Source organism: Myxocyprinus asiaticus, chromosome 23 (genome assembly GCF_019703515.2).
Source record: "Myxocyprinus asiaticus isolate MX2 ecotype Aquarium Trade chromosome 23, UBuf_Myxa_2, whole genome shotgun sequence".
NCBI lineage: Eukaryota > Metazoa > Chordata > Actinopteri > Cypriniformes > Catostomidae > Myxocyprinus > Myxocyprinus asiaticus.
The window spans coordinates 45,874,077-45,892,500 of record NC_059366.1 but is presented as its reverse complement, the minus strand read 5'-3'; the positions used below and the strand labels follow the sequence as shown (position 1 = coordinate 45,892,500).

Here is an 18,424-nt window from a genome sequence, read left to right as displayed (position 1 = left end):
CAATAATTATTGTTTTGAGTATTTTAAATGAAAGATTTTTATATATAAATCAAGAATAGATATTTCCGTGAGTAATGGCATCATTTTTGATATAAAGAATTAACATTACTAGAGCAAATGTATTTACTAATATCAAGAATTAGCACTTTCGCTAGTAGTAATTCTATTGCTGATATCAAGAATCGCCATTATATAAACATCTTATTTTGTTTTCCACACGAAAAAAATAAAACCATACAGGTTGGAATGACAAAAGGTCAAGCAAATGATGACAGAGTTTGTCCTTTTTGGATAAACAGTTTTTTAAAGGGATAAAAAAGCAAATACTCCATATCACACGTGTTTTTTTCCAGTTCTGCGTATTATAATTGTTCTGTATGATGTACATATTAATGTCCCTTTGACTCATTATCTGCATGAGCGTTGATCTCTGATGTGGCTCTGTGTTTCAACACTCGGCCTCGCAGCACTCTGACTGTAAAACCCACAGGGCAGATGAGCGATGCGCTGGGCAATCAAAGGTGAAATCTAATCTGGGTTTGAGATCAGCTCGCGACATGCCAGCGTCAGGCCAACATGTAAATTGGTCTGAGATGGGCTGAGATGACGCTTACACCCAAACATCCCATAGAGGAGAGCTGTTAGTGTGCGAGATTGAACCGTCATGCACGACATCATCAAAGCGAGCGAGAGATGGGCACATAAAAAGAGGCTTACACAAAACCCTCAACTGATGATGTATTCTGCTTCTCAGAATTTTAGGCTTTATGCATGCACAGTTTTAGACACATTTAGACACAGTTCATCAGAGGAGGCCAGAGCGATGCATTCTCCTCAAATATGTTAATGCTAAATAAGGTAGAAATGCATCATTACAGGCACTGAAAAGCCTCAGGGTCCAGGTTTGGTCCAGACTCAGGGTTCGGGTTTGTTTACATGACTCATCATAAGTGAGCAATTGTAACTTCTGTGCAACCTAATCAAATATCATTTATCAAACCTGTAGATGGCACATCATGATTTGTTCCATGCATTACCTGTATTGACATGTAGGGATTGAAATCCGGTTCCGGCTCCTTAACAGTTCTAATAATGAATTTTTTAGTCCTTATGGGGGAAAGAATAATTTAGAAATTAGAATTGCAGTTCTGCTTGAATTGCAAAATTGCATTTACTACCCTCAGCAGTCTGTTGCCCATTGATGAGATCATTTCAGATTTTCACAGAGCAGATATAACAAATCAGAAATTCATACAATTCTTGTTAGAGGCGTGTTTACAGAGGCATAAATGCTAGTGGTCGAACGATATATCACTGTGGTCGATAAATCCACAATTTTTAAATCATCAGCATAAGATTAGCCGCAGTGACGCCGAGAATTGCATGTTTGCACGTGAAGGAGTGATTTGAAACATGTAAACGACAAATCACAGTTTGTTTTGTTGTTACCTGCCATCGTGTTACCACCATAATAGACCGGCGTGCAACAATGTCTTATTTAAAATGTTCTGTGTATCAGAACCGTGACAAACATTGCATTTCATTTTATTTAATGCTAATCAATCAATCAATCAATCAAATTTATTTCTATAGCACATTAAAAACAACACCTGTTGACCAAAGTGCGTTACACAAGAAAATCTAAACAACTCTGCACATGCCATCTGTGGCTGCTTGACTACTGTGTGCACTGTTATTTCCTTCTTCCTAATTTATAAAAAAATGTTGTGCAAATAAATTACTAAAATTGGATGACTAAATAGAAACCAGTAGAAACTCATATCTACCATTTAAAACTAGGGATGCACCGATGTATCGGCTGCCGATTTATCGGCCAATTATTGACCAAATTGAAACCATAAAATGACGATATGAAAAAGCGATGGTTTATTTATAATTAATTAGTAACACACTTTGTAAAACTCTGTGAATTATTTCTGTGAATCCAGAAATAATAATAGCCACAATATGTAGAAGAGTTGCCACTTGTAATATTTAATAGTTATTCTTTCTCATTCTGATGTTAATGCGGAACAGACAATGTTGAAAGCAGCACTTACCTAAAGGCTATATAATGAGGGAAACCATCCAAAACACTTAGAAACCAGCAGACTTTGACTTCTGAGACATCAGTATGATATCCATTAATGCTGCATGATTGATTGAATTAAGATTGAAATCATAACATGGCCTTTCGAGATTACTAAAAGGCTGCGTTTCTGCATGTGAGCAAGCGGCGCCCTCTAGCGGTCTGGATGGCATTATCTGTTGTCCATTATACCACTTTAATACAGAATTTAAAAGGGGGTTTTGTTCCTTTGGTTAAACCTTTTTCTTTTTCCATGATGTGGTTGACATTTCCATTAAATTGCCCAACATATGGATAGTAAGAATTTGTAATATTCTATCATATAAAGTAGGGGTGGGCGATATACACCAGTAAACCGGTAGAAATTTGCCAACCGGTATACATTTTGGATTATCATCTCTATTGCGGTAATGCAAAATTGCCACATGAGAAATGTGTACAGCACATAACACGTATGCATTACACACTCTGTTGGATAAATGAAGGCGGAGCGACTGCTTGTTCCTCAAATTCATTTGAATGAGAAGATAAGTGGAGATTATGAAGGAAAAATTGCGTCCTCTGTGGTGTGGTATTGGTTTGGCTTTAGAAAACACGATACTGAGCAGAAAACTGGTTTGTATATTGTGTATGTCAATATATCCATGTGCATGTATATATCAGTGGTCAGGGCTTCACGTGAGACTGTGTGAAATAATGAAACACAGTTTTTCCACTGGCAGCTGCACGTGTCATTAGATGAAAGCTTGTCTAGAACGCGAGAAAAAATGACACTGAATCCGCTTGAGCAAATTCAATGATATTCATCCCGCGCTCCAAACTTGCCTCCCATCCAAACACGCACAGTTGTGCTTTGTGCGAGCGTTGCACTTGTAGTTTGAAACATGCAAGTGCGCACGAATCTTGAAGTCATTCCAGTCCCTTCATTTCTGCTCCTGTGACACAAAAAGTGCGGATCACACCCGTTACTCATTCTGGTTTCTCTCGATGTCAAGGGGGTTTTTAAAATACACATCAAACCCCTTTCTAAAATTCAGTTCCAATGATGTTTGATATCAGGAAACAAACCAGCCATATTTTCCTTCAAATATTTTATATTTTCTTTATAGAGATTACTAAAAACACTAAGAGCCTAATTAAGTTTTATTTATGGATATTCTTTATTTATTTATATGTTATTTTACTTTTTGCATTGCTTTGAGAAGATGTTAAGTTACTTGAGGAAAGTTATACCAATAATCATAACAACAACAACAACAACAACAACAACAACAATAATAATAAAAAGAAAAAATAAGAAAATTGGTGCACATCATCAGACTAAAATGTGGCATTTATGTGGCATATATTTGTTTGTCAAGTTCAAAATAAAAATAAATTTATATAAGATGAAGTTTTCATTTATAAAGTATTTAATTCACTGACTGGATTACTCAAAATTACACATTGCAACGTGTAATACAATTTTATTGATTTTTCAGAAAAATGTAATTATATTATGATATATATAGTTATTGTGACATAAAATTACTCATATCATGATATAGGATTTTGGTCATATCGCCCACCCCTAATATACAGTACATATGTGTAAAATGTTCCGTTGTTGTGAACTGCAAAAACAGAAGTCAAAAATGTTTTAGAAGTACAAAAAAGAACCTTTCTTCATATCAATCATGTTATCATATTTATTTATTTTTTTACTATTTATCTTTCATTGTGGCTCTCTTTAAAATTTTGGCCTGTCATGTTCAACAGATCCAATCCATGGAAATTATTTATTGTAAGACCAGTGAAAAAGCTTTTGAACCTCTTTGTACATTTTTAAAGGGGTCCGGACTCCCTCGTGATTAATTACAGCAGTGGCCAATCGCGTGCTTGACAGTTGTTGCCCTTCTGAGGCAGATCGCTCAATTGGTTACAGCAGTGAATCTACGTCTGACAGGAATGGAGCATGAAGGGCTCTGAAGAAGCGACACTCGTGAAACTTCTTATTTGTGAACAAACTGAATGACCTGTTACATGTACCCACCGATTGAATGAGAGGGGCATGTTGTTCATTTGCTTCAGCATTGGCAAGTGAGTCTACCTTGTTCATCATGGAGAGAAAAGGTCGGAAGAGCTATTACAGTTGGAATAGAAATTATTCAACCCCCCCCCCCCCCCCCCCCACCCCAGTAAGGATTTACAAAGGTAAGCTTTTCTGATGACCCAGAATTTTTTTAATTTACATCTATATCAGTTGAGTGACACATTCAAAGTCACAGTGTGGATATATAACCTAATATTTGTAAATAGCAGGATTTTTTAAAAATACAGCCATGTCATAATTATTCAACCCCTATTGCATGTAGCTGTTTCTTAAATATGTAAGGCTACACAAGTAATTGTTTTAAAACAAAATTAAGTCATCAATCTGCAATGGCACTTATTTAAGTTTTAAAATGTAAGTTTAGCATTGTAAGCAAAAATGTATTTTTATGCAAAAAATGCAATTAAAAATAATCTGTCTCAAAAGCTAATAGAGGAGATTATTTCATTACACAAGAAAGGTCATGGCTAAAAGTGCATTTCCAAGGCACTTGGAATTTTTTAAATATGGTACAACAGCAACCTTCTTGGGGTGTGGAAGAAAGCAAAATTTCACCAAGGGTAATGTTGAATTGAATATTCAAGAAGTAATTAGGAAAGACCTGTGGAGTCCTGGAAGAAGGTTTTATAGACATATGACACTAAACTGAAAATGAGTTTTACACCCATGGGTCAGCAGTACATCTGGAGTAAGATGACAAGGTGATGACAAGAACGACACCATCCCCACAGTCAAGCATGGAGGTAGGTCAGTCCTGTTATGGGGGTGTTTTGCAGCTGCAGGAAACGGCTATCCTGACTATGTGACTGACACCATGGATTGTTTCAGGTATCAGGCCATTTTGGCATGACAAATGTGATGCCTTCAGTGTGTAAATTGAAACTCGGTGATCACTGGACTTTCCAGCAAGACAATAACACCAAGGATACATCCAAATTGTCCAAAATCTGGTTCAAGGATAGGTCGTGGAATGTCCTTTAATGGCCCTTTCAATCCATCATTAAAATCCCATTGCAAACCTTTGTTGGGATTTCAAGGAAGCAGTGGAAGCACAGAAACCAAAGAATGTCAATGAGCTGGAAGCTTTTGCTCATGAGAAATGTGTACAAATTCTAATAGAGAGGTGTCCGAAGCCTGAGAACACTTACCTGAAACATTTATTTGCTGTTATTAAGGATAAAGGATGCTCCACAAATGATTGACTTTGGGGGTTGAATATTTTTGACATGACATTTGTGGAGAGAATTAGTTATTTTTTATTTTAAAATTTGGATAAACTGAACTCTTTGTTCTCAAAATCACTCAAATGTATATTAAGACTGTTTACTGAGGTTTTAGTTGATGTGTTTTAATTCACATCACCAGAATGTATTGCTGGTCAGGGGTGTTGAATAATTTTGATTGCAACTTTAATGCATAAAAGGACTGATGTTTATACACGTTAAGGGGCTTTCACATGACTCACGTTAGCGCTGCCAAATTCAATTAAGTCTATGAAGCGACCCGTCAGTACAACAAACTTCACAACAAAGTGTTTTTCACACACGCTTTTGCATCACAAATGATGTCTTTGAGAGTGCAAAGCAACAAGAAATATTTTAAAACTCTCCAAATTTATGAAGAGATATGGAATGTCTCATAATTTATTTTAAATAAATATTACCTTATCGTGTCCGAGTATCCAGAGACCCCAGTTATTGAACTACAGTATTACATTCACCAAGAAAATGCTAAGACCTGAACATAAATGAGTCCTCTCTTTACTTTCTGCCATTTTATTCCCTTCAAAAAACATATTTTCAAAGTTGATTGTGCAGATCTCCCGCTTTGTTGCATATGAAACTCGTAAAATCTCCCCTCTGTGATGCTTTGTGCAACGCTTGTCACGTGGAGGGCAATGCGGCGTTTGACGCTGGCGTTGAACAGAGCGTTGATGCCTCAACTCAACTCATGTGAAATGCGCTTTACAATGACGAAAGGACATTACTGAAACTCAAAATTATTATTATTAGGTTTTGTTGTTGTCTTTTCTGATAAAAGTCATTCAATACTGTAGGAAAGTGATACAGTAGATCTGCTTTGTTCTTATAATACTTAAATACTATAAAGTCTCTTGGTAGATTTCAGTCGTGAACGACTCAATGATTCAATGACTCACTCATAGCACAGAAGATGCTCATTTGTCGCCACCTTGTGGCATCTCCAAAAGGGGTCACTGAACTAATCAATTAATGAAATTGAACAAGTGAAACAGATGCAAGTGTAACGGTGGCCAGCTGATAGATAGCTGTGTAATGTGTATAAACCTCACTCTCCTGACCTCAAGAGGTGCACTAGCGACTGACATTAGGGGCTGTAGCCTTTAGCCTCCTTCTTAGCGCACCTGCCTCCCATGCCGGAGATGGCTGTTCGAGTCTCGTACGGAGTGGGTAGAACAGGAACGTCACATAAGCCACGCCAAAATACCGTTTATTTTTGCAGCTAATTTTGCACAATTGTGCAGTTCATTTGCTATACTTGAATCATTAAAAATCGCTGGAGTTGTTGCTTTTATCTTATAGGTGCATATCTGTGAATATTTTCATGAAAATATTATGGTAAACCTACTGCAATCTTTTTCACTATAAAGGGAGAAGGTTTGGTCAATATTAATTTACACATCAGTCTCCCTGGAAAATTCCCTCTTGGACCGCCACTGCCAGACAGTTTCTCTAACACTCACAGATATTAAAATCTAAACAGTCACACACACTCGCAGGCGGGCGCTCAGTAGTGTGTTTTAAATATCCTCAGTAGTTTGTAGAGTGATCTGTTGTGAGAGTGCAGCTCGTGATGGAGTGTTTCTTTGGTAAATGTTGTGTTTGTGCTTTTAATAACAGTCTGAAGGGATGTAGAAAAACAGTGGTTTCTATATTCAAAATAATGGACTGCTAGCGTCTATGCCTGACAAAGCAGCTCATCGAGGATTTGCAGAAAAGATGACCAGAATAATCGCATGAAAACATGTCCAAGTTCCTCAAAATCAAAAGGGGGGAACAAATAAGAAATTATATTTTGCATAAAAATATAGCCTATTTTTAAGGGACCATTAAGATTATTTTTGTGACAATTGAGCACATTTTACAACAAATCTCTTCCACCCCTGGCAGCAGTTCTCCTGCTCGAGGCGGTCGGCAGTGAGCCCCTCCCCGCTCACGGATGGCGGTCTTATCTTTGACCCCGCTGCGTTTTAGCGGCCGGTAGGGGTCTCCTCCACCCCTGGCAGTGGCCCGACTGCTGCAGGCGGTCAGAAGGGAGCCCCTCCTCCCCTCACAATCGGCAGTAGTTCCTCCGCTTTCAGGCAGCCGGGCTCCTCAGTCCCCCGGTGGATGGCCGCGGGTGCTCCTTTGGGGTGGATGGTAGTGGCAAGGACTCTACTACAGTGCATCTGTCAACTGGGTAAACGGGAAAGGAGGAGGCAAGAACCGGCTTGACAATATAAATAATAATTTAATGATTAACTTAAAGCAAAAGACATATAACACACACACACACATACAGGGCAGCTGCCTGTAGCTCTCTCTCTCACAAACTGCCACCTCCGGCCGCCTTTATCCCTCTTGTGGGCTTGATTAGCCTGATTAGGGGCTGGGTGTGCGTCATCACGGCCCCGCCCTCCTCCTTGCCACAATGACAAACAAAACTGTTAATAATATGCATTTATTGGGGGCCTGGGTAGCTCAGCGAGTATTGACACTGACTATCGCCCCTGGAGTTGCGAGTTCGAATCCAGGTCGTGCTGAGTGACTCCAGTCAGGTCTCCTAAGCAACCAAATTGGCCCAGTTGCTAGGGAGGGTAGAGTCACATGGGGTAACCTCCTCGTGGTCGCAATTAGTGGTTCTCGCTCTCAATGGGGCACGTGGTGAGTTGTGTGTGGATCGCAGAGAGTAACATGAGCCTCCACATGCTGTGAGTCTCCGCGGTGTCATGCACAGTGAGCCACGTGATAAGATGCACCGATTGACGGTCTCAGAAGCGGATGCAACTGAGACTTGTCCTCCACAAACCGGATTGAGGTGAGTAACCACGCCACCATGAGGACCTAGTAAGTAGTGGGAATTGGGCATGCCAAATTGAGGAGAAAAAATGTAAATAAAAAAAATTTATAATATGCATTTATTTACATTAAAATAGTATTTAATTACATTAAAAGAGGTAATTTATTAAGATTTGTAAGGTCTGGCTGAAGAAATATGACCTCACACCCTCAACTAACAAACAGGTTTTGATTTACTTTACTTTGAAAAACAAAACATACAATGTAGGGTTATTGATTATGAAAACTGAGGAAGAGCATTTAGATCTGCTTAAGTCTGTATCTTTGACCATATCAACCCACATAAGAAAACAATGGCAAAATTAGACTTTCCTCGTCCTGCACACATGAATTTGCACACAAGAGCCAGATACTTGTGCAGATAATAATCATCAGAAACGGTGGTAAAACGGATTTGATGTTGTTCAGGGTTGTGAACGCTGACACACTGTCAGGATTTATGCATGTTTGATAGTTCAGCTTCACATAATCTTTTTACGAGCACTATAGAGAAGAATGAAGAATAAAGCAAATTTTCAGTGAAGGTTAATTTTTTAGAGAAGAGTATAACTGAGCTATGCCCAGATAAGCTTAAACATGCGCGCTCCGGTCCGGAACTGGACCACGGATGGCTTGACGACTGCCGATGCTGTAACACGTGTTGAGGGTTGTTAAACTCACCGTTGAGTTTTGCACAGAAAGTGCTAGGATGTTTGCCGAGATTTTATCAGAATCATTTGGAAGGTCAGATAAAAGTGGTTGGCTGGCCTCATCGAATCACTGACTTCCATTAAATAAAGACATTACATCGTACCGGGAGACTCTAAGAAGTGGTGGTATGCAAGAAAAACTGCCTGTACTCTATAGAATAAATTAGAGAAGTGCAGGTACTGCGTACCGGTGAGTACCAGCCCACTTCAAGCACTGAATCAACAGAACCAAAACTGCAGTACACTTTAACGTTGGTTTTGGGGTTGCATGTGACCTGAACATGGATTCACAAGATTCGTCTGCAGGTTTACACGCACTATAGAGACACATACAATGAATATGTGTCCTGACAGCAGCAGATGTGGTGAATCCTGGGTGGTGTGCTGTGAGCTTATGGTTAATAATGCCTCATAATTCCATTGCTTTAATGTGTTCTTCATGCGTGTCACTTTATGGCAGCTTTTCACCTCATGTTGATTCTGATTGACTGACAGATGCTCATCATAGCGGTCAAACATCTGTGCTGTCATTATAGTAAAAGTGGATCCACCTGTACATGTGCCACTGTCATCGCAGTGATCACAGAGCAGGTGCGGGTATTTCTTCTGCCATGTGAAGATGATTGTGTGCATTTGGGAAAATGAAACTAGCTAGAGCCCTGCATTGGATCAAATTAATTCTGGGCGAATACTAGTAATGTTTACATTTAATCTAATAATCCTTTTGTAATCTGACTGATAGCAATACCTGACTGAAAAGCCATCATGTTAAAACGTCAGTATGATAGAAGAGTAATTGCCATTTAATCTTTGAATCCAAATGCTTTCATAAACAGATTAAAAAAATATCTTGCTTTCATTCATAGTGCAGAATGTACACCTTCATTTGGTTCCCTCATCCAGAGATCTAGTTATTGGTGAAAGAATGGACGGCTGATGTTTTTGCACACAACGCTGCTTCTAATTCTTGCCTTGTGTGAATTAAAGTTAGTAACATGAGAATAAATGTTTAAGTTATGTTAGAAAGGCAAACATGCCATTTTGCACTGGGTTGCTATCAGGGGTTAAATTGGGCTGGAATGGCGTTCTGGCACCTTCGATTCTTAGGGATGGATTACCGACCGGGCCAGTGGGGCCAGTGCCCAGGGGCCCTTGACTACCAGGGGCCCTTGACAGCCCGGGTGGGCCCTGGGCTTTAATGTTGCGCGATCCAGTTTGGTGATCCCCCCGGTCAACAACTTTTGGACCAGTTGCTATGTAAAAAAAGGATGGGAGGGGGGCCCTTGGAGATAATTGGCCCCAGTGCCTTTGCAAGTCATAATCCATCCCTGACTATGGATGATCAGATGCCATTGCGCTCATGCTAAAATCCTCCTCAAACCGATTTCACACGGAGAATCCACTGATATCCAAGCATGAGTCCGATCAAGTCCTGTAGACGGTGCTGTCGCGCTTTCTTGCACATTCAAGCCGTGCTGCAGCTGATGATCCGAAGGGGGCGCAGAACGAACAAGTCCCCCACACACACTTATTAGTCACTTACCAGATGCTTTCATGCAAACTGTCTACAGTACACTCATAACACGTGGAGTCCTCATGGAGTAACCTGGAGTGTCTCTATCAAGAAAGCAACTTAATGAATTAGCCTGAGTGGGATTCAAACCTTCAACTTTTGAGTCACCAGAATACCATGTTTAACCAATATGTTTAATAAAGTGAGTCTGTGTTACTCATAATTCATCTCAGTGGGGACATCTCAAACCCCTGTGATAATTCAGTGAGACGAATAGTGGGCAGTGACGTGACATTCAGCTGAAAAGCTCATGAAATCAGTCAGCAGGTGATCATCGGGGACTCGCAGCGCTCAGATGTGTTTGTATTAATGCCGTGCTGCTTGTGTTAATGATTAAAGTTAATCACTGCTCTGCCTGGAAATGTTTACACCACAACCCTTCCTGTTTTCATGCAAGATGCTCTTTCAGAATGTAGCCTACCAATAAATAGAGTAGCTTTACTGCACTTTTGGTACAAATGGTTGTGTTCTAGTAATGAGGTTGTGCTGCATTGATCAGTGCTCTCTACTTTGAGCACTAGGGTTGTCACGATACTATAATCATATCTTATGATACTATACCACACATTAGAGTGTATATTCTTAACACAGTTTGTCATAGTGATTCTTAGAAACTAGCCATTCCACTTGTTGGACGGATTGAGGTGAGTCACTACGCCACCACGAGGACATAGAGCGGATTGGGAATTGGGCATTCCAAATTGGGGAGAAAAGGGGAGAGAAAAAAACAAAACATATATATATATATATATATATATATATATATACAGCTAAAAACAGCGAAATAACAGGCTGTTACTTTTCATGTCATGTTAACGTACATTAGATAATAGTGCATTTAACGTATCCTATAATTATCACGACAAAGACCCTCTTCAAACTGTTGAAATCTGATTCTCTGTCTCTGTGTGTCTCTCAGGATCTGAAGAAGGTGTTGTCGTTTCCTCCGTATCCGGGCGAGTTCCTGCACCCCGTGGTGTACGCCTGCACAGCTGTCATGCTGCTCTGCCTCTTTGCCTCCATCATCACCTACATAGTGCACCACAGGTAGGGCACCTCCGAGAAAGAGATTTCACCATATAACTGTAACAAATTTAGCGTTTTCAGATTTGTTTGAGAGTTTACATTTCAGTTTAGTTTGAGTTGGATTCAGCAGTGGTTCAGTAAAGTTTTGATTTCATGCACACATTCTTTTCCTTGTTTTGTATATTTTTGCATGTTTTAGGTTTAAGTTCAGTTTTCAGTTTCATACCGCCACTGTTTTCCTAAGTATGTGAAAGTCTCAATTTTCAGTGTTATTTCAGTGTAGATAGGAGCCCGTAAAGGTTTTTAAACAAAAACATATTAGTGTGGACGTGGTCTTAGTATTTCTAGATAAGGGATCAGTTGAGGAATCATCAAATATTTCCAGGGTTATTTATGTCTAAATTAAGGCCTTTGAGTTTAAAACTGGCTGGAAGAAGGGGGCCTGGCTAGCTCAGCAAGTATTGACGCTGACTACCACACCTGGAGTCACGAGTTCGAATCCAGGGTGTGCTGAGTGACTCCAGACAGGTCTCCTAAGCAACCAAATTGGCCCGGTTGCAAGGGAGGGTAGAGTCACATGGGATAACCTCCTTGTGGTCGCTATAATGTGGTTCTCGTTCTCAGTGGGGCGTGTGGTGAGTTGTGCGTGGATGCCGCGGAGAATAGCGTGAAGCCTCCACACGTGCTACGTCTCCACAGTAACACACTCAACAAGCCATGTGATAAGATGCACGGATTGACGGTCTCAGACGCAGAGGCAAATAAGATTCGTCCTCCGCTACCCGGATTGAGGCGAGTCACTACACCACCACGAGGACTTAGAGCACATTGGGAATTGGGCTTTCCAAATTGGGGAGAAAATAAAAACTGTCTGGAAGAGCTTTTAAAAACTTTTACTATAAAAAACAATACTCAAAGCGATACTTTGCACTTCTCTTACCACGCTTTGTTGCTTTTCACATTTTCTGCACAATCATCAAATTTAATCGTAGGAATGAGCAGCCTGATCCTAAAATATCGATACTTCCAATACTGATGCTGAATCGAGAGGATCATAAAAATATTGATATTAAAGGTTTTTACGAAATTAGTGATGTTATTATTTATTTACTGTTAAAACTACTGGTTAATAAAATTCAGAGTAAAATAGTTGCGTATGATTAGATCTATTTCTCCTTTTCTCATCTTAACACACAGAAATGCTGAAAGACGCAAACACTCGCACACAGCGCTCAAAGCACTTAACTGTATAAGTAAAAATCTGTTAACAGATTGAAAATTCGTTCTGTTGTTGTTAATGAAGTATAAACAAAACTAAATATCTAATCATTTGCAGTTTAGGCCGATACATTCAAAAATTATGGATTTTTAAAAAAAATTCAAATGTCTAAAAACACTAATTTTATCCCCATAAATTGCAAAAATTAAAATAATATTTAAAGGGATAGTTCACCCACTATCTCCAATAGACTCCAGTGGTATAATCCATGTCTTCTGAAGCGATATGATAGGTGTGGATGAGAAACAGATCGATATTTAAGTCATTTTTTACTACACCACACCTATCATATTGATTCAGAAGACATGGATTAAACCACTGAAGTCTTATAGATTAATTTTATGCTGCCTTTATGTGCTTTTTTGAGCTGCAAAGTTCTGGTCACCATTCACTTGCATTTTATGAACCTGCAGAGCTGAAATATTCTTAATTTATTATAAGATAGCGTGAACGGGCAAAACATTACATAAAAAATGTGTAGCCTAGTAAGAAAACTTCCGCAGGTAAAATGCTGCTTCCGTGCCATCCTCGATGTATGTTTTATGTGAACCGAACTATCAATCATCTAATTCTGAAATGCAGTTCATGTGGAGTGCTCAAATATAGCGTGCGGTAGCGCTGAAAACAGCAGCGCATCACGAGCCGCATGCATGCTGTGCATGTGTCAACAACAGAGCAGCGTTTATTCACTGAAGCGAGCTGCGCATGCAGACTATAGCTGCGTCAGAAACCGCGTACTGTATTTGCTGAAGGATGCACTTCTCGGTCCGTAAAACTGTACGTTCATTAAATATGAATAGATTCCGGACATACTTCATCTTGGGACGTGTATTGACCCATGACCCACATATATGACGTAAGAACAACAACCGTGGAAATAATCCTCTCTGGATTTGTTAAGCAAGCACCATTTAAGCGCAAGGAACGACTTTCTTGGTATATACATCACTTACAGTTGAAAAGAGCCATCCCAGCCCGTGGTTCTCCACTTCACTTCACTTCTGGGGATGTGGACTTAAATGTGCAACAGAAATCATGCGTTTTCCTCCATGTGGGTTTCCTCCAGTGTTGGCTAGGGCTGTCACGATCATGCAGTTTGGCTGACGATTAATTGTCGAACAAATAATTGCGATTATGACGATTAATTGTCTGTTTTAGGGCTATGACGATTAATTGTCATATAAATTATCGCATTTCTTAAGGTGTGCTTTTTTCTGCATGTGTGCTTCATACACAAGTCATTTTTACACATTTAACTTGAAATATATAAATCAAATAATAAAATAGGGATATGTGATTTCCTTTTAAGGCTTTACAAACTTATGCATGACATGAAAAATAATGTTTTAAATATCAAAATATTTCTAAATACTTAAAATATGTCTTTCTTTTTGGTCAACTTTAGTTTTGGTCAATTTTACATTTACACTGTTGTTTTTTGAACTCATATATTTTACATTATATATTTGTATTAAAAAAAATTATATATATATATATATATATATATATATATATATATATATATATATATATATATTTATTTATTTTATTATTATTTTTTTTTTGCTCCCCTTTTCTCTTTTCTTTTTTTTTTCCAGTTGGTTTCAGCAGTGGTTTTATAAGGTATAAAAATATACAGTCTATCTTCTTTCCTAAGAAGGAAATATATGCATTTTGACCCCAAAACAAAAAAAGAATATAGTCAAATTTCAATACTTTCTAAATCTGCGATTAATCGTGATTAACTATGAAAAATTATGCGATTAATCACGATTAATCGCAGATTTTGAAAGTGCTGAAATTTGACTATATTCTTCTTCTTTTCTTTCTTTTTTTTTTTTATGCATGTATTTCCTTCTTAGGAAAGAAGACAAAACAGAAGAGAAAGCTATGTCTTGCAAGGCAAGGCAGTACGTACAATTGTTTAAAGTAGACACACTATAGACCTCAATCCTTAACAAGGTTTGTTGACTGTCACCGTAATTGAGGGTTGTGTATTAAGTTAAAAGATGAGCACCTGACATCAGCAAACAACAATGAACTAAAAGTTGCAACAACAAAAACAGCATAAATCAAGTCAGCAAACAGCAAAAAAAAATAAGCCTATAACACTGCAATGCATGCTGGGAATGCACATCAGCAACATTGTTCAATATGAAATTGTTTGTTCAGACAACTCTATTTGGCTAGTTGGGACAACATTTGGATGATTCGAATATTGTTGGTCTAACATGAGTTTTTATATAGATGCAAAGTTATTCACATTTTGAGTTTCTGTGACTCAGAAACCCCCATGAGCTGGATATAATGCAATTTTATGTTTTACAGGATTGCAATAATGTTTATTCTGGTATAGTGTCATGCCCCATAGACTTCTGATTTTACAAACTGAGGGATGAGTCGAAATACACTGAAATTATTTTCTGTTGTTTTGCTATGCATACTGTCCACAGAGCTTATCCCGTATTGCACACAAATAATTCCATAAACACAAACTACTTGCGTGCATTGTGCTGTTTACGCAATTCCGAGTGCTGTTTGCGTATTCAGTCTCTGTTTGCCTGATTTTATTATCTAGAGATGTGTCTCTCTTTTCCTTTCTCAAAGTTTCATATGTTCATTAATTAAAGCAAATAAGATAAGTCAGGACCGTCGTTTCCTGAGTGAAACTGTTAATCAGTCTTCAGGCTGTAGACTAAATAAGGAAACTGCCACTGATAGTTGTGACAGGCGCATCCATCACAATGCAAGTGTGTTTGGCTTTTGATCTCACCAACTTTATGAAGAGTGTGAATGGAAATGCTATGAGTGTCTATTTAGAGTCCATCAGAGCATTGAATGACACACACACACACACACACACGTGCACGAAACGTTGGCGTGGTTGTATGGAGGGATGCCAGGTCCAAGCTGTTGACCCAGTGAGATGGGCACCTCAACTCCTTCCTGCCTGAACAGAGTGCATGATTGATGGACTCTCAGAGGGAAAGAGCGAGAGAGAATCTGTGTCAGTGCTTCAGAACATGACTTTTTATGAAGGGGTCATGTTTGCCCTCTGGAATAGATTTTTTGGGGCATTTTTACCTATATGAAGGCTGAACTTAGTACGTTTACATGTGCTGTTAAAATTGAGCTGCAGGGTTCTATGCATAGTCTAGCTACAGTCTTCATCTGTCTATCCAAGTATGCTTGACACAACGCATAATCGAATAACTGAAGGAAGAATGTGAAATATGTAGAATTAAATACACGTTGCATGCAGGGTTGCCAACTTTCTGCCAGCCCAATGCGAGGCATTTTATTTTGTGATTCACTTACTTAATTAACAGGACATTCCAAAACGCTTATAACATAAAAAATGCTTAATGTGACTTAATGTACTATACTAAAACAATGACCAGGCAGAACCAACTTTCTCTCAATTTGACTATCTTTTGCCAAAAGAACGAAACCGCAATCCAGTCAGTATTTATGTTACATCATTTTTTAACAGTCCTGTATGGCTGAACGATTATGGCAAAAACATAATTGATGATTATTTGCTAATTTGATAATACTTAAAACTTAAACACATTTTGCCATGTTTATATGCATTCCACAAAATTAAGTAGATTTTCCGAAAATGCCACAAAATAAAAAATTTAAAAAAATCTAATCTAAACAATCTGATTCATGATTGCATTCGTGAGCACAACAGACATGTCTCTGATTCAATGCACAAAAGCAGAATGTAAATAGAAACAAAAGACATGACTGAAGAATACCAAAACGAAATTCTGTAATTCTGTAATCATTGTAATTGTATCTAATTGTAATCTCGATGTCCTATTTGTATATGTACATCATCGTTCAATCTTTGAGCGCGTCTACATGCATTTTCTTACACAGATTATGCTTTATAAGCCAACATGGTCAACGTGTTAAACCGTTACTGTTTATCGGTGTAAGCTCATAAACGCTTTAAGCATAAACCGGTCCACACACCTACATTTTTGCCCATTACCCTGATTTCGCGTTGCATGTAAACACCTTTACCGGTGTTCTTACTGGCTTATCAAATGCTTTGTCAGGTTTTTTTAAATGAGCTGATTTTTGGGAGTTATCAGCATATTGGTGTGCATATAAACCGGCTCAATGTATCTGGCTACACTACCCCTATAAATTCTGCTCTACTTAATTGTACTGTGTTGACCTATAGATCTATTCCATCTTTCTAATACTCAAATGCACATTAATTACAGTGTCTGCACATGCTGACCACATGCCGTGTGCGTGCATTTTTATCCTGTTTTACAGCACGATCAGGATCAGTCGGAAGGGATGGCACATGCTGCTGAACTTCTGCTTTCATACGGCGCTGACGTTTGCCGTGTTCGCCGGAGGCATCAACCGAATCAAGTACCCCATCATCTGCCAGGCCGTGAGTCTTTTCATCTGTGCACTCTTCCTTTATCTTTATCTTTATATTTTCTCAGTTCATTGCCGTCCATAATAATCGGTTATTCGTGTCTATTGGTGTGTACGGCGCACGGTGCATTATAATTTGGGATGTGTGTGCTTTATTTGCCCTGTTTTACTGGTGACAGCATGGTACAAATATAAGACTTGGACTTATAGTCAATTTATTTTCCAGCAAATGGACAATGGACAGTGAAAATGTTGATCAAGTTTAGGAGGTCAAACTAAATATTATGAGGTCTTTTATTATCTATTTTTTTTGTTTGATATAGACATTTAAGGTGTTTGAAACTAGCTACTGTATGCTTTTGTTCAGTGTTAATTTTAAATAAATAACTTTGAGTGAATGAATGAATCATTTTTTGATAATAAATCTTAGATAATAATTAACCATACAGTATACTATAATATAATATATTCATATATATAATATCATATTATATATTTTATCTATCTATCTATCTATCTATCTATCTATATATATATATATATATATTACAGATATAAATAAATATTAGCAGTTACAGAAATACTCAAACCAGCCCGTCTGGCACCAACAATCATGCCACGGTCCAAATCACTGAGATGACATATTTTCCCCATTCTGATGGTTGATGTGAACATTAACTGAAGCTCCTGACCCGTATCTGCATGATTTTATGCACTGCACTGCTGCCACACGATTGGCTGATTAGATAATCACATGGATGATTGTTGGTGCCAGATGGGCTGGTTTGAGTATTTCTGGGATTTTCACACGCAACAGTCTCTAGAATTTACTCCGAATGGTGCCAAAAACAAAAAAACATCCAGTGAGCGGCAGTTCTGTGGATGGAAACACCTTGTTGATGAGAGAGATCAACAGAGAATGGCCAGACTGGTTTGAATTGACAAAGTCTACGGTAACTCAGATAACCACTCTGTATAATCTCTGAATGCTAATCTGAGATGCGGGTTGGCGCAGTTTTGGTGGCACGAGGGAGAACTACACAACATTAGGCATGTGGTTTTAATGTTGTGGCTGATCAGTGTATATGACTGCATGGAATTGCATATAGTTTGTTCTATTTGGGGCACATTGCAACGCAGTCGCATTATTATAAACCTGCCTCATCACTACT

The 18,424-nt window shown here is 38.5% G+C and overlaps 1 protein-coding gene across 1 annotated transcript in view; it reads left to right on the top strand.

Moving 5' to 3' along the window:
• LOC127414358 (adhesion G protein-coupled receptor A3-like) overlaps nucleotides 1–18,424 on the top strand; it is a 152,210-nt gene that overhangs the window by 117,431 nt on the left and 16,355 nt on the right. The window contains exons 15-16 of the mRNA XM_051652331.1: nucleotides 11,460–11,587; nucleotides 17,142–17,265. Of these exons, the coding sequence (XP_051508291.1) occupies nucleotides 11,460–11,587; nucleotides 17,142–17,265 (252 nt within the window). The remainder of the gene's footprint in view (nucleotides 1–11,459; nucleotides 11,588–17,141; nucleotides 17,266–18,424) is intronic.